Raw genomic sequence first — 25,803 nt, forward strand, 5'->3', positions numbered from 1 at the left:
CTCTCCTTGTCCCCCGGTTCTCACTCTAATTCTCTCTCTCTCTCTCTTTCCATCTCTCTCCCACTCCTAAACCAAGTACAGGGATAGTTGTCTCATTGTTAGTGGCTTAAAATGATGCTTTTGAACAAGAGGATGCTGGGTGCTTTCGGTGACTAGTACCATTCCCACTTTTTTCTTTTGAATTTCTGAGCTTTTATTTACCAGCTCATTCTTTTATTCTCAAGGCTACCAAAGCCAGACAATTGCTTTCTTTTCTAGGTCCTTAGGCCCTTTGCTAATGTTACTTTTTGAGCGTTTCCAAAGCTGGGGTTCTAGGAGAGTTTGGCGCGTCTGAACAGCTGACCCATGAAATAATGGAGTAAGGGCAGGCGGGGTGGAGAGCGGGACCAGCTATCAATAGGAGAGTGACCCCCCTCTATACACATGGCCAGCTAATTGGCCACTGTGGGAAAGGATGGGTGGAGAGGGGGCTGCTGAGAATCTCTAGTGACAGTTAAGTGGCCTTTGTGGACAGAACAACTTTGTTGGATTTTGGCTTGGAATCTTCCCTCCTCTCGGATTTTGTTAGATTCGTCCTGTATTGTTCACGCCCCATCTTTCGCTTTGTTCTTTCAAGATGACTACTTTGTGTACTGGCCTCTGCTTTGTTCTTACTGTTCCCAGACCACGAGGAGACTGTGTAGGGCTTCTGCAGGACTGAGAAATGAACTTTGCTGTTTGTTGAGAATATACAAATGACGGCCGCGGCCTTCACATCCTGCAGAAATTGCTCCACCTGTCTCAGTGAAGTGGTGGCTACCCAATGACAGAGACCAGGCATCCTGACTGAATTCCCTCTCTTGTACAATATATATTTCCTCTGCTCCACTCTCCCTTCGCCTTTGCAACAGGAGTACAGACCTGTGGCTAAGAGTTAATGCCTTCTAGATAATAAGACATTACGTGTCCCAGGCTTCACCAAGCCAGTTCATCCAGGTTGTCTCATCTAATACTCCAGGTCTTCTGTGAGGGAGCGAGGGAAAGTATTTTCATCACCACCTGACTGGCGAGTTAGTCCCTGAGATTAGAGCAGGTCAAAGGCCCAGTTCCTTTAGACAGGGCCTGAGCACCCAATTCTCTGTCCTGAGCCCTGTGACCCTTTCTCTCTTCTGTGTAAGGAGCATCTGGCCCAGTGACAGTGTCAGTGTGTGGGAAGGGAAGGGGGTAGAAGAGCAGTTGTGTGGAGAGGACAGCCTAGAGCCGCTAGCTACTTCTCTTTCTCTGGAGCTGGAGGATTTGATGCTTGTGAGGTTGGCGCAGGGAATTTCCTCCCCATCCTGCAGAGGAAAGAAAAGAGTCCTATCTCCCCCCCCCACTTCCACTCCCTTACCAGGGAAGGAGGGAGGAGGGTCGGCCTGGCTCTCTCAGGGGCTGGCATGTGGGTACCACATGCCAGACCTAGACCCTTAGAGCCTAATGTCCGTTCTCAGGCCCGGCCTGCGGCCTCTAGGTGATGTGCTGTTGTGAGGCCTAGGCCATGGCTAAACTGGAAGAAGGCCCCTGAAGCTTACCTGGAGAAAGAAGCATGCAGGGCCCCCTAGGAGGAGGAACAGGCCCTTGGCTGTCCCCTGTGGACAGACGGACACTTCTGATCTGCGCCTTTATCCTGGCTGTAGCTTGGGGCCAAATGAATTTCACAGGGTGAGTTGTTGCTGCTTGGTGGGAAGGAAGACTGGCTGGGAGGGAGGAGACCAAATGCTGTGTGTGGTGTGTGTGTGTGTGTGTGTGTGTGTGTGTGTGGTGTGTGTGTGTGTGGTGTGTATGTATGTATGTGGTGTGTATGGTGTGTGTGTCTATGTGTCTGTATGTGGTGTGTGTGGTGTGTATGGTATGTGTGTGTATGGTATGTGTGCTTGTGTCTGTATGCGTGTTTGTGTGTGTGGTTGGTTGTGTGTAGTGTGTGTGTCTGTGTGTCTATGTGTGGTGTGTGTGTGTCTATGTGTCTGTAGGTGGTGTGCATGTGTGGTGTGTATGGTGTGTGTGTCTATGTGTCTGTATGTGGTGTGTGTGTGTGGTATGTATGGTGTGTGTGTCTATGTGTCTGTATGTGGTGGGTGTGCGTGGTATATATGGTGTGTGTGTCTATGTTTCTCTATGTGGTGTGTGTGTGTGTGGTGTATATGGTGTGTGTGTCTATGTGTCTGTATGTGGTGTGTGTGTCTGTGGTGTGTTTGTGTGTGGTGTGCATGTCTGTGTGTCTGTGGTGTGTTTGTGTGTGGTATGTGTCTCTGTGTGGATTTGTGCATGTGCCACGTGTGGTGTGTGTGTGTCTGTCTGTATGTGTGTGTATCTGTGTATAGTGTGTGTGTGGTGTGTGTGCCTGTGTGCATATGTATGTGCCTGTGTGAAGTGTGTATATGTGTCTTTGTGTATCTATGTGTGTGTGTGTCTGTCTGCTTGGGTGTATGTGTGTATCGGTCTGTCTGAATATATGTGTGCATGTCTGTGTGTGTGTGTGTGTCTGTGCATGTGTGTGTGTCTTTGTGAACTCCTGGGTGAGACCAGACAGAAGGCTCAGCTCTCATCTAGAACCCCTTCATGTTCCTTGATCTCTCACTCATACCCCGGAGCTGATGTCTTGGCTACGTCATTATCCCTTTCCAAATCTAGAGTTCTAAATATGAAGCTCAGGATGAAGTTTTCAGGGTTCTGAGAGGATCCCCTAAAATTGAGGCTAGTTGGGAAGAGAGAAAGGACCAGAAGAAATGGGAAGGGACAAGAAAAGGCAATGGGGAGGGGTGAACAGGATCAAAACACATTATATGCATGCGTGAAACCGCCATAATGAAACCAGTTATTAAGTACAATTAATATACATCAATAAAAACAAATTAAAAACTTCTAAAATCACATGCAACAGATTTTATACATGTTCTTCTTTAGGGCTGAAGGATTCTATTTTCCTTGAAGAATTTGCTAATCCTCATTAGACTATACACTCATATCAAAAGTAGATGTGATATTATCCTCTGAATCGTAGCAAACTCAAGCGTACACACCAGGCCTCCCAATATCCCAGAAGGTTGATCTACAGACTGTACAATAAGAAAGAGACACAGCTTAGAAAGAGTCACCTCCTGGTCCCAGAACCAAGCAGTCAGAGAGCCGGCACCATCCCACCTCAGACCCCGGAGCTCGTGCTGTGGGACGCTAGCTCTTCACTGTCCACCTACCCACCCAGCTGGAAGGAAAGAGCACAGCTCCTCTGTCAGGAGAGCCTGAGTTCTTTGATCTCCCTTTCGTGAGCTGCCCTTGGTTCCCTAGCTCTGTGTGTTGAGTCCTTTCTGCCTTCCCCTTCTCCACATCACCTCTTCCTACCGACCTAGCCTTCCAGGGTGCCACCATAGCTTTCTCCCCATGTTTTCCCAGAGACCAGGTTCTTCGAGTCCTGGCCAAAGATGAGAAGCAGCTGTCACTTCTCAGGGATCTGGAGGGCCTGAAGGTGAGGACTGCTCTTGGGGACCCTACTGTCACAGTTCTTGTCACGGTCCGCCTAGGCTCCTTGTCTGGTCCCCTTACTCTTTCCTCTCCCAAACCTTCCTGAGGTCTCACAAATGTTCCCCGAGATGGCGGACAACTGCTAAGTGGCTTCTCTGCCACACATTAGGGCCATGTCCCCGTGAAGTTGGGTGGCCGTTCTAAGTTGTGATTCCTTTAGCTTTTCCCTCTGTCGTGGATGGGCGGGGGGGGGGGGGAATGACGAGCATGCTCTGAACACAGCTGCAATGTCCTAAAGCCACAGGGAAGCACAGATGTCCCTGCTGCCGTGCCACGTAGCACGGGGGCTGCTCACATCTGCCTTCCGACTGGAGAGGCTTCGCTTGGCAAACTTGTGTGGTATTTGGGTTGGTGTCTGTCAGCCCGGGTATCTGTTTCCAAGAACATTTGTCCTCCACAAGTTCTCACAATGGAAAACATTTTCTTTGACAATTATAATAGAGGGGGCTTTTGTCTGAGGGCTTGTAAAACAACCAGCTCTTTTTGGATGTGGCCCAAAGCTCTGGCTGCTCCTTGTAGGCATGGCCCTATCAGCGAGGGATTTTACCGCTCTCAGAGTCTCCATATTGCAAGTTTATAGGTAGACGCAGGGTGTGGCCTCTGCTTTGCCTCTGCTTCTCGGGGGACTATCAGAAGTCATGCTTGCCTCTTCTGGCCCAGGGTCTTGACCAGGCTAATGTCCCAGGTGACGACAGTCTGACTTGTAGGAACTCTAGGGCTCTGTGGATCCAGGTGACCTAGCAAGGGATGAGCGAGGCAGGGCGGTAAGATGACCAGGAAATGGGAAAAGAAGCTTGCATGAGGGTGGATTTATTCCTCTCTGCACGCCCTAGGATTTTCTTTATGGACCTGGACCCCTTTGAAGCATAAAAGAAGCCTAGTTTCCCCCTCCCCCTGCCCTGGGGGGAATATATAAGGGCAGGTGATAAATACAGCTGTGTTTCTTCCCTCCCTCCTTCCTCTCCTCCTTTTTTTTTTTTTTTTTTTTTTTTTTTTTTTTGTGAACAAGGTGGACTTCTGGCGTGGTCCAGCCAGACCTAGCCTCCCTGTGGACATGAGAGTGCCCTTCTCCGAACTGCATGATGTCAAAGATTATCTGAAGTCTCACGGCCTCGTTTACACCGTCATGATAAAGGACATCCAGGTGAGGTCCTACCCTGGGTCACAGTGAGAATCTCCTTTTCCACATTCGTTTTGGCTGGTTCACACCGTGGAGAGAAAAAAAATACATACGAACAAAAACCCCTCAGGCCAAGCGCAGACATCTTGCTTGTGGATGTCCAGCTGTATGCTTGTGGACAGATTATGGAAGAAATTAAATTGTTTATTTCTGGGCTTGGGGGTATAACTCAGTTGGTGGAATATTTGCCTAGCATGCATGAGACCCTGGGCTCAATGATCGGCTCTGCATAGAACTGGGCATAGAGCTGGACGCAGTGGCACGTACCTGTAATCCTAGTTAACTAGGGAGTTAAAACTTCAAAAGTTAAGTTCAAAGCTATATAGTGAGTTTCAGGCCATCTTAGGGTACCGAGGCTGTCTCAAAGCAAAAAGCAAACAAACACGACTGCATATATGAACACATGCAAAACCAAAACAAACTAAGTATTAAAGCGTACATTTCTAAGAGGAATTTTAAGTCTGGGACAGAACTCCCTCATGGAGGCAAGGAGAGCTCACAGCGTGGCAACTGTGGACGTACCCTCTTCTGGGAGACTTGGCAACTACCAGGAAAGTATCAGGGAAAATGGAGACAGAAGGGAACAGCCAAGGTCCTTCCTAGGCCCCTCCGATGGCTTCCTCTTGTCCCGTTAGGTCTCAGACATTCCTGTGGGGGAAAGACGTCTAAAGACTCGGCTGGGCTTTGCCACCCTCTCTGTACCCAATGTGCTCAGAACGTCTCCCCTAGACGGGATTCTTCCAATAGCTTGGGGAGGATGGCAGACTCTTCTCAGGTTAGGGCACAGAGAGTGGCATCTTAAGCCCCCAAATTCCCTGTCCCCACCTGATTCCACATCGTCCACTGTCTTCTTAAGCGCTATGAAAATGGATTTCATCTGCGCTGTGTTCAAAGACGGGTCTGGGGAGATGATTCAGTTGAAGCGCTTGCCACTCAAGCATGAGGATCTGAGTTGGATCTCCAGCATCCATATCAAACACAGCAACTGCCTGCAATCCCAATGTTGGGGAGGTGGAGACAGGAGGATCCTGGGACTTTCTGGCTAGCCAGTCTAGCTGAATCAGAGAACAAGAGGTTCAGGGAGAAACCTTGTCTCAAAAACTAAGGTGGAGAGTGAGTGAGAAAGACATTGTCTTCTGGCCCTGTTGTGCGCTGCCCGCACATAAGGGGAGTGGGTATTGGTGGCACAGCCTCCTCGCATAGCAGATCCTTGGGTACCACTCAGATGTTCAGCCTCCTAGGCTGCATCCTTGTGCAGATTCTGTTATTGCCTATGTACCTGTAGAACTGCATCCACAGAAATTCATTCCTAACCACACTGTTCAGCACTAATCTCCTCTAAAGGCTTAGAGTGTGGGAACACAGAGCCTCCCAGCGCGCACACACTTGACACCGCATGCCAAGGGATCAACGCATTAGGCAACATTCCTTTCCCAGGCCAGCACAGGGCTGGGGCACTGGGTCCATTCAAAGTCCTTTATCCCTCATCAGACACATCTGTTTCCCGCTCAACATGTGGGGGTGGGATGTTTCTCTAATTAAATCCCCCACAAACAAAAATGGGGAAACTCACACAGACAAAAGAGGCTACCACATCAAAAGAACAGGACCGAGTTCTCAGTTTTTTAACTCATGCCTACATTTTGAAGTTCCTATTTCCCTGCTTCTGCTGCGCCAGCCCTGGGAACCCAGCAGCATTTAGCAAACAGACACTCAAAAAACTGTTGATTTCTGCATGATAGGGGCAGTCCCTGGGTCACCCCGTGTTTCCCTCACCGGCCCCTCTAGAGAGAGCCTCTCCTGAAGTCCCCAAGCCTGAATTCCTACGGGACCCCTTCCCAGGAAAATGCCCTGAGCTCTCCGCCCTAACCTCTGCAGGCAGAATTTCCAACCATCCGTCTGCAAAGCATCAAGCTCGGACTGCCGTCCTTGAGGTCACTCTGTGGCTTCGAGGGCGCCAGGGGTGGGGAGAGGCTGTTGTTCCTGGTTGATTTGTGGTGACAGTGGGGGAGGGGTGCAGGCCAGAGGCTCAGAAGTACTGACAAGCCTGGAAGGGATTTGCACACCCAGGTTGATGTGAAGCAAGTTTATTTGAGATACGGACCCAGGCTCAGCTTTGTGCCCTCAAAGTGAGCCTTCCAAATAGTAACTTGAATGATGTCAGTGGGTCTAGGACTGGTGTGGACGGGGGTGGGGAGGGTCCTTATTGATATATTGGTCCCCTCCAGATCCAGCTGCATTTTTCTTATTGATCTGTGCACCCCTGGCCTTGGTTAGGCCTTAGTAAGTGCTGGCTGAATTAATATACATGAGAAGGCAAAGAAGAAAGAAGTGTGTCTGGCAGTTGGGACCAGGCACGGCCGCTCATGGAAACCTTTGCTGGTGGTTTTGATTTTTATCCAGAGGCTGGGAAGACTTTTGAGGAGAGGACCAGGGAGTACTTAGAAAGGCAGCTCTGCTTGCTCCACCTCAGACACACATGTGCCTACTGCGTGTTGAGTACTTTACCCGCGGACACACATGTGCCTACTGTGTGCTGAGCACTCCACCCGCGGACACACATGTGCCTACTGTGTGCTGGGTACTGGGCAAGGCGCTAGGAAACATAGGAACTGAAATAAAAAAATAAAAAAATAAAACCCACCGAACTCAGGGCTGTATCACTGGGAGCTGGAGAGAGTGGGGGGTGGGAGGGCGGGAGTAAATGGTGGTTACAGTGGAGTGGGTGAGAGCCCTGATGGAGTGTGCACAGGTTGCTATGGGAGCGAATACCAGAGGCATTGCACGTCATTGGCGCTGTGAAGCAGTAATTACCCGTGCGTGTGTGGAGCTGAGCACGGAAGGGGGGCTTGCGGGGAAGGAGGCCCCCCACCCTGATTTGATGATGGGGCCCAGACTTCATGTAAAGGGCATCTTCTGCCCTGTGGAGTGGGAGGGGTTTATCCCCCCCCAAACCGTAGCTGGAAGGGGAGACTTAGGACTTACACCACCAGATTTGCATTCAGAAAGGCTGCTCTTACTGAGGCTGCGTTGAGCTGGGGACAGGGCCCCGGAGACTGACAGGCAGGAGGCTGGTGGGGAAATTGCAGTGGGCCAGGCAAGAAATTATCTGATTCCGAGGGTGCTTGATTTGCATTTAATTTTTCTTCACCTCTTCGTTCTTTTCAGTCCTTCAGTGGTTTTTTTTTTCTTCTTCCCCGGGATGAGTCACCACCGAAAGCTTCACTTGAGCAATCAGCGCTTCGGATTTTAATGGCTTTTTTCTGATTACAAAATTAATAAATATTCATGTTAGATAATTTGGAAAACAAGGGAAAAGCACAAGAAGAAAACAAAAATCACCCGTGCTCTGACCATCCAGAGAGAAAGACAATTTAGCATAAGCCCCGCTTCAGCAGCTTCCCTCTCTGTAGGCTGGCCCGCATCAGCATACAAATAGGAGCTTTTGAGCTCTCTGGAAAAAAGCCTCCTTTTCCCCCTCATTCTCTGCTTCCTTCTAGAACAAAACTAGAAATACTGACTTTATTTGTTCTGCCTACCAATTTCCTTTGGCAGGCTGTCTACCCCTCACTTCACCAAAAGGGTCCTGGACAAAGGCACAGAGACATTCAGTCCACTTCTGCTCAGTTAACTGTACGTCTTTCCCTGGTGCGGTTTAGCGGTGTCTCTCACTGGCCTCCTAGGCCTCTGTGTACTGTCACCAGCTCTGTTCCCTGGTTGTTCTGTTGACCACGGTGTTCTTGTTTGCAGGAACACTCAGACCGTTCTCCACACCTTGGTCCAGGGTGATGGAGCTAAATCCCCCCCCATGACCTTGTGTATCCAGCTGGGGTCTTCCTTGAACTCTAGCACCTTCCTATAGTTTGCATGGCTGTCTGAGGGTCTTTGCAAACTTTACAGGTACAATAGCAACATCCTAAGTCTCCATCTGCTCCTCTACAGCTTCTGGGAACTCAGGAGTGCCCTAGGAATCATTCTGGACTTCCTTCTCAAACCTTCTATCCAGCCTAGAAGGGAGCTCCTGCAGGCTCTTCCTTCAAACACTTGTGATGCATTCCAATCTACTACTGCGGGTCAGCACAACTATCACTGGGGGCCGTACCAGCAGCGTCCCACAAAGGGACCCACTAAGACTCCCGCCTCAGCCTCCTTGAGAATTGGGATTATAGGAGTGGCGGGCTGTGTTTCGGGAACTTTCTAATTTCTCTCCCCAACTTTATCCCTGCTTCCCTCTTTTCCATTCTCAAGACAGCAGCCAGATGGGTCCTTTACAAAAATGTATAAATCGGATTGTGTCCATCCCCTACTTGACAATCTCCACTTGGGGCTGGGCAAACCACCCCTCTGGAGATGGAGCTAAGGGGACATGAAGTTCCAGGCTGGCTAGATAGTAAGACTCTGTCCAAGCAAGTAAGTAAACAAACAAACAAACAAACAAACAAACAAATAAAAGCAGGAAGGAAAAGACAGGCAAGTTGTTAGGGGGCTTCTCCAACTCAAAATGAATGTAAAGTTCTTAAAAAAGCCAAGGCTCCGAGTGAGTCACCCCTTACCCCAAGTCATCCTTGCGGTCTGGTGATCTGTGCCAGCCTTCGCCTTTGACATTCCTAGAACTTGCCTGATAACATTCCTGCCTCAGGGCCCTTGGCTATCCCCACACCTCAAGTCTTTATACCGGCAGCTGTCAACCCTGGAATGCCGTTTCAGTAGGTATCTGTCTGCATGGTTTACTTGCTCATTGCTTTCAAAAATCTTGCCCCCGTGTCAGCTTCTACCCCTCTTTAAACTATCCCTGTCCCCTCTCCTATTCCCCCAGCCCCTTGTCATGGTCACTACCCTCCTCCTCCCAGCTAAAGTTAGCTGGAATTTACCATGTGCCAGGCTGGGACAGCACTTTTAAGTATGTGCTACAGTGTAAGATAAAACGACCCTCATGGTACAAGGGGAACTGTTGGAGGACAGTATTAGTGTCTCATCTGAGACAGCCTGACTAGGGGACCACACCGTGCCAATCAAGATGGTTGCTTGTGTGTGGTGTCGTAACTTGGGTTTCACTGCCCAAGGGTTCAGCCTTAACTGCTGAGGGGCTTCATTTTAACAACGGCAGGTCAGTAGCACCTCCCATATATGCTGCTTACATAGCAAACATTAGGCCTAGAAAAAGAGAGACAGAGAGAATCCAAGAGAACTGCCTGCTGAGCTGTGTCTACGGAGGTCTGTCGTTGGAGCAGGGGGCATGGAGATTGGCGTTCTTCAGACCTCAGGACCGTTGGGGTCCTGGGGCTGCTTCTTTCCCTCACTATGGGGCTGCTATTTTTTTTCCCCTTAAGGCCTCACACTTCCTTATCCCTGTAATGAATGAATGCAATCCAGGTCTCTCTGTCCCTGTCAGGTTATGGCTTCCAGGGAGAGCAAATGGCCGACTGCTAACCTTTGTGTTCTAACTCTTCCCCCTGAGGAGCCTGCCGGGTTGTTTGACATCCTCAACCCACGTTAGGCCTCCTTCTCAGCTCTCACCCTCTTCCCTCACCCCCAGGAGGGAGCAAACATCTGTGCAGGTTTTCAGGCCAGGGTAGATTAATATCCCTAGAATTGAGGTCCAGCTGTAAGGGCTGAGGGTTCCCAGCTCCTAGGAGGGTATCCTATCTATCCATGGGACTAGGAGGGGGTTTGAAAAGACATTTGCTGTTTGGTGCCAGCCTGATTTGTCGGCCCCAGGCTGGACTCTTCCGGGCTGTTTGCTATGGGTGTCCCTGGCCTTGTTTGGAAGAACTGGGCCTTCTATGACTTTCTTCCCTTCTATGACTTTCTTCCCAATTTCTCCACCAAGTATTCCCAACTCTGACACCACTATACCCTGGGACATTAGAACTCCCAAACTTGTAGCTTATTTTTGGTGGGTGTAGAGAAAGACCAGGCCTGTCCGGACCCAGCTGTCAGCCTTCTCGCAGCTGTTCACGACAGCTGACTGGACCGGCCCTCGGTGACAGATATACATTGGTCATGGTGGGCTGCTGCGATTTGGATGGATTTCCTGGGAAGAAGACACATTCCTTCTATGGGAGCTTTCCCAGGGTAGTACTTGTGAGTGGCCCACAAGGATACGGTCTCCTCCAGCCATGTCTTGACTTACCTAGTTATTCCGGATTTGCTCAAGTGGGAAGCCCCTAGCTGGGCCAGCCTAGTCAGAAACATGGTAATTGCAATGACTGAACCTGTAGTTGGTGCTGACACAGTAAGTCATGTGAGCCCCAGACATTGCTTTCCAGTCCTGTTTTAAAATGGGTAATCTGTGAATTGGAGGGTTGCGAAGAAGCAGACGACCCTCGGGGAAGCATGGGCCATTGGGCAAGTAGCCTCATGCCTATATAGCAGTTGATGGGCACCCTGTCTCTCCCCCAATCCTGGGGACTGAAGACATTGCAGCTGGCACTTCACACGAGTATTAAGGCTTTGGCTCTGGTATTATTTATTCACTTAAAAGCCCTTGCTCACTGAAGGAGTATAAGCAGGTTGCCAAAAATGTAAGAAAGAGAGTATGGGAGAAAATGTTCAAAATTCTAATCTTATTCGAACAGGCACCATTAGCATTTTGTTATATTTATTTTTGGCATTTTAATGTCTTGTTTTCCTGTGCTTGAGGATACTTGATTTTTCATTGCTTGAAAAAAAACTTTTTAATTGCAAGAACGATATGACGGCGTTTTCGGCTGTTAACATTTTGCACACTTCTGCTTCCTCTCCTTATCTACATTTATTTATATACACACAAATATGCATATCTGGGTGTATGTGTTATTATTGTTAGTCCGTGGTCTTTGATAGCTCAACTTGAGGAATCCAGTGCTGGGGACCAGAAGATCTGGCTTTCTTCTCAGCTCTGCCACTTCTTAGCTTTGCATTGAAGAGCTGTCACCTCTCCAATCTGTTTTATCTCTAAAACACCCCGACCCCGAGTTCATTCCTTCCCTGGAATCTGGTCATCTGACCAAGTGTGAGAGAGAACAGAGGATAAAGAGACTTCATAGACCAAAAGGCACGGGTCACCAAATAAGGCAAGGTCCAAACTGTGACCCAGAGCTTGAGGAGGCCCCTTTGGGTCAACGAGAATGCTGGCTCACACCCTCAGGCAGAAGGACTTGCGTGCTTTCCACAGTGAACGACTCATGCTAGTCCTGGGGTGCCTTAGGTCAGGGCTTGCCTGTCACACTCTTACCTGAGCTGGGAGTAGGGGCTCAGCAGTGATTTCAGCAGGGGGGTAGTCCAAGCGGTCGATAGTCAGCCGAGGCACTTGCCTGCACTTCCTTCCTATGACCAGGGGAAAGTACTACATGGAGATTGAATGCCAACAGCAAACCAGCACTCCAGGACAGTGCTGCTGGCTCCTGGGTGCTGGTCTGGCAAGCAGTTAACGTGATGAGTGAGAATATTGACACATTCATCACGATTTGGGCTGGCTTTGTCCGTGCCTGACTTTCTCAGTGGCTTGGATACTAGCTGTCTAGACTGCTTCCCAGAAGAAGGGGTGCTGTAGGACATCAGAGCAGCCATCTGCTCCCCAGGGTGGTCACTGTCCAGTGTTAAAAAGTGCAAAAACAACCTTGGCGGGAACCCATGAGCATCTCTCTTGATGCACCTTCAAACTCATGACCACCTTTTATCTTGTGAGGCCGCACAGCCAAGACAACTAAGGCTACAGCAAATAACACAAGGGTTGGGAGCAGAGACGCTTAGAACTGGTCTCTTCAGACTGACCCGTTCTGCGCTCATTTGGGCAAAGATAGCACGGATGCCAGTACGTGGAGGGTCGCTCTTCACCTCTACACCCTTCCGTGGCATGCATGACACACGATCGTGGTGGTTCATTCCCCGGTGTCGCTGCTGTGGGCTGAGCCTTCTTCTGCTTTTCCCATGAGTCTTCCTATCTGATAGGTGCTGCTGGATGAGGAGAGAGACGCCATGGCGAGGTCCCGCAGGCTGGAGCGCAGCACCAGCGGCTTCAGCTACTCTTCTTATCACACTCTGGAGGAGGTAGGTCCCCCCGGGCCAGCTCCTGAGCCCCTTGGGATCTCCAGGAGGAAACGTTGGGTAAAGAGATGTTTGGTAGACGGCAGCCTACAGGGGTCCAGAGTCAGACAGTGAGGACTACAGCTCAGAAGGACACCTAGGCAGGCTCAGAGCCTACGGGATGGCGCTTCGGTTGGCCCACTAAGGTGCGGACCCATGCCAGGCCAGAACAGAGAAGCTGCAGGTACCTGACTAGTGAGTCATTGACCTCCCTGTGACCGACCAGTCCTGGTGCTCTGGGGCCCTGGCTGTGGATCCCTGAGGTATGAGAGGCAGCAATCCAGACACATTTGGGAAGCCATACTTGTGGAAACAAACAGTTGCCTCTACTGGGAGAAAATGTATGGCCATGGAGACAGCCAGCTAGGGCTGATTTGAGCCATGGTCACTGTGTTTAAAGGGGAACATACAAGTGGGTACAGAAACTTCCACTTCAGAGAGAAACTCAAGGTATGGGTCTCATCTGCCTGTACAGGACACAACATTACTGATATGGTCTCCTCCACCCCTCTTCCCAATTCATAAGACCTGTAACAGAGAATCCATTTTCTTTCTAATGTTTATTCATTGATATGTACTGAAAGGACAAGAAAATGAACTAATAGACATTGTCACTGTTATTGATGTCGACAATAAATAAAATACTACCCTTCCCTTCAAGCCGCTGAGTGTAGAAGAAGTGGAAGATATAACAGTGCTCCACAGTTTATGAGATCTGTCAGATGAATAAAGCCAAGGCAAGAGAATGAATTTTCAACTGAGAGATCCATGCAGACTACGTCTAGGAACTTATTTATTATTTATTTATTCATGATTTTTTTTAGACAGGGCCTTCCTATGTAGCCTCGGCTGGCTTGAATTACTGATCCCCCTGCCTCTGCCTCTCAAGGGCTGGGATTACAGACATGGCAGCTCCTGCTAGGATTTGCAAGGGCTCGACGCACTTTGTTCTCTCAGTGAAAATACAGCTCCGCATGGGCATGAGGAGCCTGGCATTCTAGCAGGCCACTGCTCCATGTCCTTTAGTTCTGAGGGTATCTTTGGGATTTGCGATTCTGGAGCCATGATCTTTAAGATGCTCAGGGGAAGCAGGAAAGCAATAAGGAAGGTGAGATGGATGAACAGTATTCACGGGCATGCTTGGAACTCACCCCCTCCCCGCTTAACTGCCAGTCTGATAGACCTCGTTGCTTTCAGATATACAATTGGATTGACAACTTCGCAGCTGAACATTCTAATCTCGTCTCCAAAATTCAGATTGGCAACAGCTTTGAAAATCGGTCCATTCTTGTCCTGAAGGTAAGAGCCTACTGCGTCAGGAAGTAGATCAGACAGTGAATGTCTTTATCATAAGATTGAGCTTGTGGAGAAGTGGCTGGGTGGGAGTTTCTGGATAGCAAGGATATGCGTACGCCATACCACAGACCCATGAGCCTTGTGTAATCAGGGGCTCACCTCTGTAGCTATGGACAGGCGGCAGTGCCGTGACCTGGGCGGGAAGGAGTGGAAGGTTGTTAAAGAGACAGGCATGTGGCGTGGCAGTTGTCACCTCAGCTCGGGGTGAGTGTGTGTGAGTCAGTGCCCTTCCTGTTGCCAAACTTGCTTTACCTGCTAAGTGAGAACCGAGAGCTCATTTGATAGTGACCGAGGGTGTCTGGCTTAAGCAGCCCTACAGATGGGCCCTCAGCTCTAGAGAAACCTTCCAGCCCTTCAGGGGGGCCACTGAACACAGCCTGAGCAAACTGTAGAGCTCTTAGTCATGATGGATGCAGGATGGGCAGCACAACCCTCCTAGAAAAGAATCCATAGCCTGTGCTCCAGCGTGTGAACCATGTTGGTGCTCGACATCGGTTGTCAAGGAGGCTAGGCACTGAGGCACTGGCAGGACTCTGGTGGATGCTTCTGGACAGTCACATGACCTCACCTAACCTTGCCGTGACTTAACTTGCCTCTGCTTTGACCTCTCACCAGGCACTGCCACAGTCTCTCTCTCTCTCTCTCTCTCTCTCTCTCTCTCTCTTTCTCAAAGGACATTGCTCCTCAAAGTGTGACTTTGTACATCAGTCCCCTCATCACCTGAAAGCACATGTATTAGAAATGCAAACTTTACAGCCTCCCCAGACTCATGCACCACAGTGTACATGAGAACACATGCCGATTAAAGTCTGAGAAGCACAAGGCTTTGTTTTTGTTTTTTGAGACAAGTTTTCTCCGTAGCTTTGGAGCCTGCCCTGGAACTCTCTCGTAGACTAGGCTGGCCTTGAACTCACAGAGATTCACCTCTCTCTCTGCCTTCCAAGTGCTGGGATTAAAGGTGTGCGCCACCACCGCCCCGCTGAGGCGCTAGGTTTTTTTTCTTTTTTGACATTGTTGGCAATCACCATTTTAATTCTCTCATCTCTAGATTATATCCAAGCTTTGCAACAGTATCATCAACTATCAGGAAAATTGAGTTTTCATTCAAGTGTCAAGTAACAATCTTCTAAATATGCACTGTCAGCTTCATAAGTTTCATAAGGTTTTAGGGGTCCATGTACACTGTCAACTAATTCAATTTATTTCCTGCCCCTCTTTTCTAAGCTGGAAGTGGAAACACATTTCATTACAAAATGCTCCAAGTAATTGTCCTTTTGTTCAAAGTATTTTAGTTAATTCTTTGATGATTTCATACAGGAAGTCCACTTCTACATTTTTTTTTTTAAAATTGATTTTTATTGAACTCTACATTTTTCTCTGCTCCCCTCCCTGGCTCTCCCCTCCCCTTCATCCCTCTCCTAAGGTCCCCATACTCCCAATTTACTCAGGAGATCTTGTCTTTTCCTACTTCCCATGTAGATTAGATCTATGTATGTCTCTCTTAGAGTCCTCATTGTTGTCTAGGTTCTCTGGGATTGTAATTTGTAGGCTGGCTTTCTTTGCTTTATGTTTAAAAGCCACTTATGAGTGCATACATGTGATAATTGCCTTCCTGGGTCTGGGTTACCTCACTCACAATGAGAGGCGCTAGTCTTAAGGTGCTTTTAGTCTTGGGAAATTCTGTGTTCCAGGTTGGGTGGCTTTGTCTTCCAAGAGCACCAACTGTAAGGTAAAGACCACAGTATGTGTTCCCTCTTCACAAGTGTGTGTGCATGGACCAGCATATCCTCCTTGCTCGACCATACGGATTCATTCCAGACAGTGAGGAAGCATCTTGAAGGACAGTACCATCCATGGCTACCTTGGTCACACTTCTGTTTGTGGTCTGATCCTTTTCCCCAGTTCAGCACTGGAGGTTCAAATCGCCGGGCTATCTGGATCGACACTGGGATCCATTCCCGGGAGTGGATCACCCACGCCACTGGCATCTGGATCTCGAATAAGGTCAGCTATGACTGGCAACTAGGGAATAGCATCAAAGGGTGGGGACGAGGGGAAGGGGAGTTTTGTGTATTTAAAGGGACCTCTAGTTGAAAAATTTGAGTCAGTTTCTCTAACTTTAGGGTTCTTAGTCCTCTCCTGGCCTTTGGAACATTATGATATGCTCTGACCTTTTCCGATTAGGGAGTCTGTCTATCTGGCTTCTAATTGTTTAAAACTAAAGCTTTTGGTTCTCTGTGGGATGTGTTTGATAAGCCATTGCCACCTCCTCCTGTGGAAGAGTCCTGCTGCACCTCCAGGGACAGCTGGAACGGGCCCGCCACTGTCACCCTCTCTTGCAGATTGTCAGTGCATATAGCAAAGACCATGTCTTGAAAAAAATATTGAATGCCATGGACATTTTCATCGAGATTGTCACCAACCCCGATGGCTTTGCTTTTACTCACAGCATGGTAAGGGCAGCGGGGGGGTATGATCCCTAATAGTGGTTACCTCGAGTGTGTGTTGGGGCAGGGAAATGTCATGGTAGCTTCTGACTGTCTTCTTTGGGGGCTTTCTACAGAGAGCCTGTCTGGCAAAAAGAGGGCTGCAGGGGTATTAAGGCTAAGGGATTAAAACCATCTTTCCCAAGAACCTGCCCACTGCCCAAAGAAGCTTCCATTGTCAGTGTGTGATTAGATTTCTCCCCAGGCACTCGCTTGAACCACTGGAGATCCAGTCTGCACACAGTCTGGCCCACCTCCGTGTCAGCTCATCATGTCCCTGAAAGCTCCTTGCTTTTGCTCCTTCCAGCCCCACTAGGACAATTTTCCCTTTCCATGGGCCAGGATGTTAGTTATCCCATCCCTGGGAGTGGGCCCAATTAACGAGGCTGCATGCCCTGGCTTTCCTTAGAATCGCTTGTGGCGGAAAAACAAGTCAAGTCGACCCGGCATCTCCTGCATTGGCGTAGACCTCAACAGGAACTGGAAGATAGGTTTTGGAGGTATGGCAATCAGTTTCATCCAGGGCAGGACTTGGGGAGGAGGGGTTGGTCTTCAGTACCATCAGGGTGGGTTGACTCATAAGTTGGGAGGCATGGACAACATCACTGACTAATATATGTGCGTCATGGCCAGGGTCAGGTGAACACATAGCTAAGGCCGACTGTGGAATGTGGGTGAGATTGTATGCGTGATACGTAGATCCATATGCTAAGCCTATAAGGGAACCCTTAGCTATTAAAATGAAGACACATTGCAAGTATCATCAAATCCTCAACATGGCAGAGAAAGGCTCCAGGAAGCTAGCGCATCCTGGCAGAGTCATACCATCCCAAGGCTGGCTTGGCAGCTTTCTCCGGAGTTCTTTGATTAGCTTTTCTGGTTGTTTCTCTCTCAGCGTGTGTCAAAGGCACAGAGACTAGATAGGGAAACCAAGACCATTCAGAGGGACTATCAGGATCCCAGTAAAGTAGCAATTTGGATGGGTGGGATTTCAGGACCAGCCGGAGTCATCTACAGGATACACACAGCCTTCATCCCCAAACACAGCATCTGTACTCCACAATGGAGACATGGGTTGGCTCCCCAGGGGAGACCAAGCCACTGCTATTAACAAACAGATCCATAAGTTGGTGCTCAAGCTAATGGTAGAATATTCTAGATGTTAGATTAATGATAAAATATTGTAGGTGTCTGTGGCTCTGTAAATCTGGCTTCTTGGAGTTTGTTAACAGTGGAAACTAAGGAAATGTCTAAAGGATGGGTAGAAAAGCCCCCAGGTCACATAGTGGTGGGTACCCGAGGATCAGGGCCATGTGTAACCACTGTGGCCAGGGATTGTTGACTGTAAAATTAGAACTGTCTGCCTCCAGATTGACCAGGGTTCACCTAGGCAGGCAGCCATGGCTCTAAGACCTGAGAGTACTCACAAATACTGAGGTAGCCCAGTTTAGAGGTGGATAAAACTCTGTCTTAAAGAAAATAGCATTTGTGGGTCTATCTGTAAACAAGTAAAATAAAATAAAATCTGTAGATACACAATGTAAAAACTGTTACGGGGGTGGGGGAGCCCACAGGGGTAGAAAAGCTCCCATAATCCCACTGCCCGAAGATTAGTGCTTTAATAATTCACAATGTACTTTCAGAGATCTCCTCTTGCCACAACTACATCTTTAGAGAAGGAAAAATAAACAGCTAACGAGTCCATTAGCAGACACTTGTGAGACAGGCAGGCTCAGAAGACCTTGACTGTGGACGTCAGAGAGGCAGGCAGCTAATTCCCGTTTGGGCAGGGGAGATTAGTTCATTCTGCTTAGCTCAAACTAGAACTAATGGCCTCAAGTGTTTCTCCATATTTGGGCAAAGCCACCTGGCCGTTGGCAGGGGAACCGCTCTCCCTGCGTGGGCTGCAAACACAGACAAAGCTCTGCTCATCTGTTGCTGTTTGTCATTCGTCAAGTGGAGCAGGTGCAGGAACTCAATAGACACAACAAACAGGGCCACTGTGAGCCCAGACCGTGCCAATCCGGGGGGTGGGGGGCTGCTCTCCCCCTACTAGCCAGGGTCCCCCACCTTAGGCGAGGACCACCCAATCAAGAGGGGCTGTGTTCTTTGTTGACAGAACAGCCTCTGGGCTGCCTCTGGCCAGGAAGAACACGTGACTCAGGCGGGAAGATACTGTTCGCGGTTCTCATAACTGTCTTAATTGTTGTGTTATGGGAAGTCTGGAGACTATCCCTCAGAGAACTATGTCACCCCTTACCTGAACTCCTGGGGAACAGTTTGCAGTAGCCTGTTGTTGGCATCGGGGACAAGAAGGCTGTTCTGGTACCTTCTCAAAGCTTCAGAAGTCGGAGGCGATCCCTGGTCTCTGAGAAGGGCTTGGATATTGGACGCAGTCACTTCTGAGAGGTAGAAGGGGAGATGGAAGTAGGAATTTACCTTCCCCATGGGCTGTTAACTCATAGATCTTGACCATCCCTGTCCAGCACTATATGGCATGGCTCTGAGGAAATGACCAAGGCACCGAAATGTGCCAAAAAAAAATGGAAGCACAGGCCTGGGGGTCTCACTGAGTAACAGTAACACCACCAGCCTACATGCAGGCACGCACACATGCACACACAAAGTAATACGCGAGTACACACACGCACACGTACACGCACACACACTCAACTCTTTGCCCTCTCCTCCAATTCTCAAAAAAAAATCTCAAAAGCCTCTCCTGTGATTCTCAGGTCAGCCTCGAGCAGCTCTGGGAAGCCATTTTGTCTTTCTGGTCCACAAGGCCATGGAACTTCTAGGGCTGTGGCTGGGGATCAAGCTTCACCAGATACTGAGTTTGAGGCCCTCACTAGCATGAACCTCAAAAGAGCCAACCAAAGGGCTGCCACTCAAGGTGGGCCTGGGGTTGGATCAGAGGAGTGGGTTGCTTTTGGATGTACCTTCCCTGGCAGGCCTGCCTCTCCAGTGGACAGTAGGGACTTAGGTCAAAGGATTAGCTAGGGTGCTCCCTGCAAACCCAGAGTTGCTGAGTCATGGTGCTTCTATCCAGAGTGCTTTGCTTCAGTCACACAGAAGAGAATGTGGAGTTGTCCTTCCCTCCCTCCTTTCCTCCCTCCCTCCCTCCCTCCTTCCTTTCTTTCTCTCTCTCTCTTTTTTTTTTTTTTTTTTTTTTTTTTGAGCTGAGTTCTCTCTAGGTAGCCAGGACTGTTCTCCAGGACTTGGTCTGTAAACCAGGCTGGCCTTGAACTCTCAGAGATCTGTCTGCCTCTACCTCCCAAGTGCTGGAATTAAAGGTATATATGCTACCAGGTCTCGCCACCTCTTTCCTTAACAGCCTTGAAACAATGGACACATCATTTCTACTCATATTTTCATTGGCCAGAAGCTGTCACATGACCTCAACCAAATTGCAAGAGACACTTGCAAGCCATAATGGTGTATGGTGAACACTGTTTTGCCACATCTGATCGTTGGGGTGGCTTTACTTTATTTTCAGGAAACGGTTCTAACAAAAATCCCTGCTCAGAGACGTACCGAGGGCCTGCACCTCAGTCGGAGCCAGAGGTAGCTGCAATTGTGGAGTTCATCACAGGCCACGGGAACTTCAAAGCGCTGGTCTCCATCCACAGCTACTCTCAGATGGTCATGTATCCTTACGGCCACTCTCTGGAGCCTGTGCCAAACCACGAGGAGCTGGTAAGACTGGCTGTTAAAGCATGGGAAAGCAGAAAGCCTCTCTCTAGGAAGTTCATCCCTGGTGCATGCCCAGGAGATTGAGATTTTGACTCCCAACATGAAGGTCCGGACCAATGATAGGGAGACCCCATAATAGAACGAATCAGTAGAGTCGTTCTCATGTGTGATCAAACTCAAAGTTGGAGGTATGGCACTGTCTACCTGGTTGACTTCCAAGGCTCCCAGACCCCCACTTCTCACTGGCTGCTGAGCATGCAGGGGTTGGGGAGCCCCGGTCTCTTACTCTCTGTCTGTCATTTGCAGTTCAACCTTGCCAAGGATACAGCGAAGGCCCTGAATAAGGTGCACGGGACCGAGTACACTTTTGGCAGCATCAGTACCACCCTCTGTGAGTGAAGCCATATCTGCCTGGGCCAGGGCAGGTGCAGCAGTACCACTGACCTAGCTGGGTTGGGTGGATGCTGGTATCCAGGCAGCTCTTGGTCTACAGCATCAGATCCTGATAGCTGGCCTATTTCAAAGTCCCCCGAGGGGAAAGGTTCTCAGTCTGTTGGCCTATTTCTGCAAGGGGGAAGATTGGTTGTGGGTGGGTGGGGTAGCGCCCAGGATGAGGTCTGAATCAGGAAGTCTGATGTGATCAGGTCCAGGTGAGCGGCAGCACCCCACTCTCCACTCAGGATTCCTCTGTATCCTGTGGTCACATCTTCGTCTTCCCTGGGCACTTGTTTGCCCTTTTCTTTTTAGATACAGCCAGTGGGATCACGGTGGACTGGGCCTATGACAGCGGCATCAAGTATGCCTTCAGCTTCGAGCTCCGGGACACCGGACAATATGGCTTCCTGCTGCCGGCCTCACAGATTGTTCCCACAGCCCAGGAGACATGGATGGCCATTCGGACCATCATGAAACACGCCCTGAGACACCCCTACTAGCCACCTTACTCAGGCCAGAGCAATTGGAGTTCACCCTTCTCCCCGAGGCCTGGGATGCCTCCTGAACCCCAAGTTAAGCATTTCTCCCACACCCTTGTTGGATCCTTAGAAAATAGAAGCAAGTTTGAACAGCCTGTTGCCTCTAGTGTTGGCTGCCACCTTTGTGCTCAGAGAAGGGACAGTCTGCTGAGACGTCCCTCAGGGCAACTTGATGTGTCTGGGACATTCCTCCACCCCACCCCCCTGCTGTCGTCAGGAAAATATGGGGCCTGAGCTCTGCTGTTTCTTCTCTTTGCTCCCCAACCCCAGGGATAAGCAAAGTATACATTGTCCTAGCAGTGCTTGACATTTTAATGAAATGCAGAGGGGGACCAGGCTTGATTTAAGCAGGGAGAAGAAGGTTCTTTCTCTCACCTTTCTCTTAGACTGGGGATGGGGTGGAGGACATTTGAGGTGCTTCCCCAAAGGGTTGAACAGGCCCCACGTCTGAATGTGAATAAGTTCTTGGTTTGTGGCCATTAAGCAGTTACTCTAGGTTAGGTGTATGCTGAGCAGGACTTTCTCAGGGAGAGGAGGAAGGCATCATTTTGAGATCCCAATGAGGTGGGCTTCCTGTCACCTACTATCGGGGAGCAAGGAAGAGAGCCTCCTGGTATGTCCTAGAAGCAAGAAATCAAATGGAGGCTGACAATATTTGTGGAAATCTGAGGGGGAAACAGTAGTTTGCAAGCAAGACTTTTGGTTGCAAAAGTCAGGTCCTATGCAAGCGTGTGTGTGTGTGTGTGTGTGTGTGTGTGTGTGTGTGTTTATGTTAAAGATTCTGGATGCCCCAAAGTCAGTTCCTGAGTGACACAGAAAAGGATGAAAGCAGAAAGATATAGGAAGAAGCCCCTCTACAGCCTGCAAAAAGAGAAACCCTGGGGCTGGTGAGATGGTTCAGTGGTTAAGAGCACTGACTGCTCCTCCAGAGGACCTGGGTTCAATTCCCAGCACCCACATGGCAGCTCGCAGCTGTCTGTAGCTCCAGTTCAAGAGAATCTGACATCATTATACCAATGCGCATGAAATAAAGTTAAATAAAGTTTTATAAAAAAAATAAAAAAGAAAGAAACCCTTCACGAAAGGTGATTTTAAATGATCAAACTACAGTCACTATTTTGAACCTAGACAAGGCCCATATTCACTGTGATGCCTAAGCAGCAAATTACTAACGGCTGGTATTAGAGGCAGCTATACGAGCTACAGCTATTAAGAATTCTGACCAAAAGGGAAAAAAGTTCGCTTGTGTGTGTGTGTGTGTGTTTGTGTGTGCGTGTGTGTGCGTGTGTGTGTGTGCGTGTGTGTGTTTGTGTGCGTGTGTGTGTTTGTGTGCGTGTGTGTGTGTGTTTGTGTGCGTGTGTGTGTGTTTGTGTGTGCGTGTGTGTGCGTGTGTGTGTGTGTGTGTGTGTAGGTTCTGCAGGTGAGAGACAAGGCCAAGACCAACGACTGTCCAGCCTGTAACACGATGGCATACTGGTCCATTAGAGGGACATACAGAGGACCAGCTGGGAAGTCTCAGGGGAGTCAGGGCATTTAACCCCTCAAGAAGCTGGATTACCTGCAGGGGAAGAGCCAGCAGTGGAGGAGGCCAGAACATTCTGGCTAAAATTTCCACAAGAAACTGAGGTGTTTTTCTTTTTAAAGCTGGAAGTGGTTTAGTCAAGTCGGAATTTCCAACCCGAAGTTTTCTGTTAGTGGAAATACAGGGTCACGGGCTACATTCATATAAGCTGGAGATGAATAAAACGGGTTCTACTTCCGCACACTCAAGTGTGGTTATAGCTTTTATGCCCCTACACAAATGTTTTCATTTTATCCTCATGGGAGGGTACATTACTGGTATTAATAAACTCATTTTAAAATTACAAAATTATTTTTGAAGCAGAATCTCACACTGTAGTTCAAGCTGGCCTGGAACTCATGACAATCCTCCTGTCTCAGCCCCTTGTGAACTATTAAACCTGACTCAATAAGCTCATTTTTAAGATAAGGGAAGCTGTTTCCGAGCATTTAAAAAGCATTACAAAGTCACCCAGAACCTGGTTTGTGTGAATCTGAAACTTCTGTCATTATTTGTCCAGTCGTGGGGGCTTGCATATCCTGAAGGTATTAGGATTTCATCTTGACAGTTAACCTGCGTTCCCCGGGGTGGGGCAGGAGGAGCTGGAGCAGCATTGTCCTGGAGGTAGGAGGACTCAGCTGATAGGTTTTTAGTCATGTGGTGTTAAGTTCTTTCTGAGTACCGACTATGTGGCCCACACAGCTCCTGGTGCATTATGGGATTCAGCTCCTAGTGCATTATGGGATTCAGCTCCTGGTGCATTATGGGATTCGTCTTCCTCTTAGCTGTCTTAGGCAGAACTGCTAAGGACCTCATTTTTGAGGAGAAGGCTCAGACTCAGAGACAACAGCAGTTAAAGGGCACACTACAGCGAAGCAGGGTGCAGCTGGCCCTCAGGTGCCACAAACCCTGAAGACGTCTTACTTTCAAGCTCCCTGAAGATGCTAGGAGCCTGTTGTCAAGAACTCCTGGGCAGAGAAGAGTCCCACAGAAACTGAGTGATGTTAATGGCTAGAGGTGGTCTTTTGTTTGTTTCTTTGTTTGTTTGTTTGTTTTTTGAGACACTATGTAGACGAGCTTGGTCTAGAACTTACAGAGATCCCCCTGCTTCTGTCTCTGGACTTGTATGGATGGGGCCTATAATGGCCTCATTCTCAAAACAAAACCACATCAACCAACCAAAACAACAGTGCCAACAGCAACCAAACCAAATAACAACCACCAAAAATGATGATTTCAAAACCCCACCCAGGTCAGATGACCTGTTCTTACCCCTCTCAGCCCCTCCAGGTCTCCCACTAGGATCCTCCCGTGTGCTGCTTCTCCTCTCCGGAACATTCTTTTGCCCACTCTTCCCCTTTACCATTTCCTCATAAGCCTTAGCCCTAGGACTATCCATTGGCCATAGATCATTGTCTCCCATAATCTTCCTTTCCAAGGCCTCATTTATCTCCTTTGAAGCACTGATCGTTAGCAACTAATTGATTTTGTTTCCTTGTTCATCTTGGCTGGTCTCTGAGACCGTAAGGCAGGCCCTGCGTCTGGGTTGTTTGCTCTCCCTTAGCTCTTGGCAGCACCAGGCGTATGAAAGGCACTGAGATTTGTGGAAGCGTCTCTTCTCCTCAGCCTCACCTCCATCCACGTTGCTATATGTGACCGTGTGACAGAACTCACCTCACTATGGCTGAAATGGGTGGGGTTCATCCAACAGGGGCAGTCCGGGGACTGTTTTTGTTTATTTGTTTGTTTGTTTGAGACAGGGTTTCTCTCTCTGTAACTATATATAACAGCTCTGGATATCCTGAAACTCCCTTTGTATACCAGGCTGGCCTTGAACTCACAGAGATCCACCTGCCTCTGAGGGCTTAGATTAAAGGTGTGCCGCCAACCACCTGATCAGTGACTGTTTTTGATGCACTGGGGACCCAAACCCTTCTAATCTGTCTTGTCATTGGAGACACAGAGAGCTGTATCATAACAGTGGGGACATAGCCACCAGCGATTTCATCATTGAGCAAGCATCATAGTGTGTTTGCATAGCTGTAGATGCTTTCGCCCACTGCGCACCCAGGTTTCAGGGCATGTGCATACGGCAGGGCCTGTCCTCTCTATCCACAATGAAGGAAAAATGAGATAAAGCACAAGAAAGTGTGGCATCATCAAGAAACGTGGCAAGCAAGAGATGATAACTTGGGATGTGGTTCAGTAATGAAGTTTGCTTGATATGTTCAAGGCCCCAGGTTCAATCTCCAGCACTTTCAGAAATGATACCCCACAAACCACAAGATATATATGGTTGTCTCTGGAGTAACCTGTCTGCTCTACTCCAGATTTTTTTTTTTTAATTAAGAGACAGGACTGTATTAGCTCCCTTTGTTGCTGTGATAAAATATCATGACTAAAGCCAACTTACAGAAGAGTATCTGCAATCACGGTTCCAGAGGGAGAGTCCAGAATGGAGGTAAGGCCTGGCAGCAGGAGGCTGGAGCAGGAAGCTGACCGGTCACATTGTCAACTGCAACACAAGCCAGAGAGAAAGAACCGGAAGTGGGGAGAGGTTCTTCAAGTCCACCCCCAGCAATGTAGGCCCTTCAGCAAGGCTCCATCTCCCAAAGGCCCCACAGCCTTCCTAAACTGCCACCAGCGAGGTGCCCACATGTTCACATCTATGAGCCTGTCGAGGACATTTCTCATTCAAACCACCACAAGTGCCTTCTAAGACGACAATTAAAAAAAACATAGGCTGGTGCACATAGAACCCAGGAACACGGGTGTTTCCTCAAGTGTCACGTGGCGTGTGTAACAGTCTGCCCGACATTTTGGTACGCCTGGAAGCGGAAGAGGTTTGAGTACGCCGACGTCCCCACAAACGCACGAGCCGATGTGCTTGCCTTCCCAGACTTTATGGTGACTACCGTGATATTAGATGACTGGAAATTTTCAGCT

General features: G+C 48.9%; 1 protein-coding gene and 1 long non-coding RNA gene across 4 annotated transcripts in view; one reads left to right on the forward strand and one right to left on the reverse strand.

Annotated features, from left to right (window-relative positions):
• Cpa5 (carboxypeptidase A5) lies at nt 1–21,394 on the forward strand. 3 transcript variants are annotated; one of them, XM_085684011.2, is made up of 12 exons: nt 1–1,289; nt 1,470–1,680; nt 3,409–3,481; nt 4,547–4,681; nt 12,650–12,748; nt 13,982–14,083; nt 16,043–16,144; nt 16,483–16,593; nt 17,036–17,126; nt 20,126–20,325; nt 20,629–20,713; nt 21,070–21,394. In XM_085684011.2, exons 2-12 carry the CDS (start codon nt 1,565–1,567, stop codon nt 21,255–21,257), a joined length of 1,302 nt encoding a protein of 433 aa, XP_085540137.2. In that variant the 5' UTR covers nt 1–1,289; nt 1,470–1,564; the 3' UTR covers nt 21,258–21,394. The 3 variants fall into 3 exon arrangements, with proteins under 3 accessions (XP_085540137.2, XP_085540138.2, XP_087757794.1); XM_085684012.2 differs by having other exon boundaries at nt 21,076–21,394; XM_087901668.1 differs by having other exon boundaries at nt 1–148.
• Nucleotides 11,457–25,803, reverse strand: part of LOC146889435 (uncharacterized) — a 17,962-nt gene continuing 3,615 nt past the window's right edge. Inside the window, exons 2-5 of the long non-coding RNA XR_015000003.2 lie at nt 25,271–25,372; nt 20,164–20,302; nt 18,887–19,028; nt 11,457–12,832 (exon numbers count right to left, since the gene is read on the reverse strand). This is a non-coding gene — a long non-coding RNA (uncharacterized LOC146889435). The remainder of the gene's footprint in view (nt 12,833–18,886; nt 19,029–20,163; nt 20,303–25,270; nt 25,373–25,803) is intronic.

The sequence above is a fragment of the Myodes glareolus genome, chromosome 25 (assembly GCF_982192425.1).
Source record: "Myodes glareolus chromosome 25, mMyoGla1.1, whole genome shotgun sequence".
NCBI lineage: Eukaryota > Metazoa > Chordata > Mammalia > Rodentia > Cricetidae > Myodes > Myodes glareolus.

Excerpts from the sequence above, each read along its gene's own strand:
- Cpa5 (XM_085684011.2), top strand. The coding sequence starts at position 1,565 with ATGCAGGGCCCCCTAGGAGGAGGAACAGGCCCTTGGCTGTCCCCTGTG. Across the intron at positions 16,145-16,482 it reads GCATCTGGATCTCGAATAAG|ATTGTCAGTGCATATAGCAA; the intron begins GTCAGCTATGAC and ends CCTCTCTTGCAG. Across the intron at positions 20,714-21,069 it reads CAGCATCAGTACCACCCTCT|ATACAGCCAGTGGGATCACG; the intron begins GTGAGTGAAGCC and ends TTTTCTTTTTAG.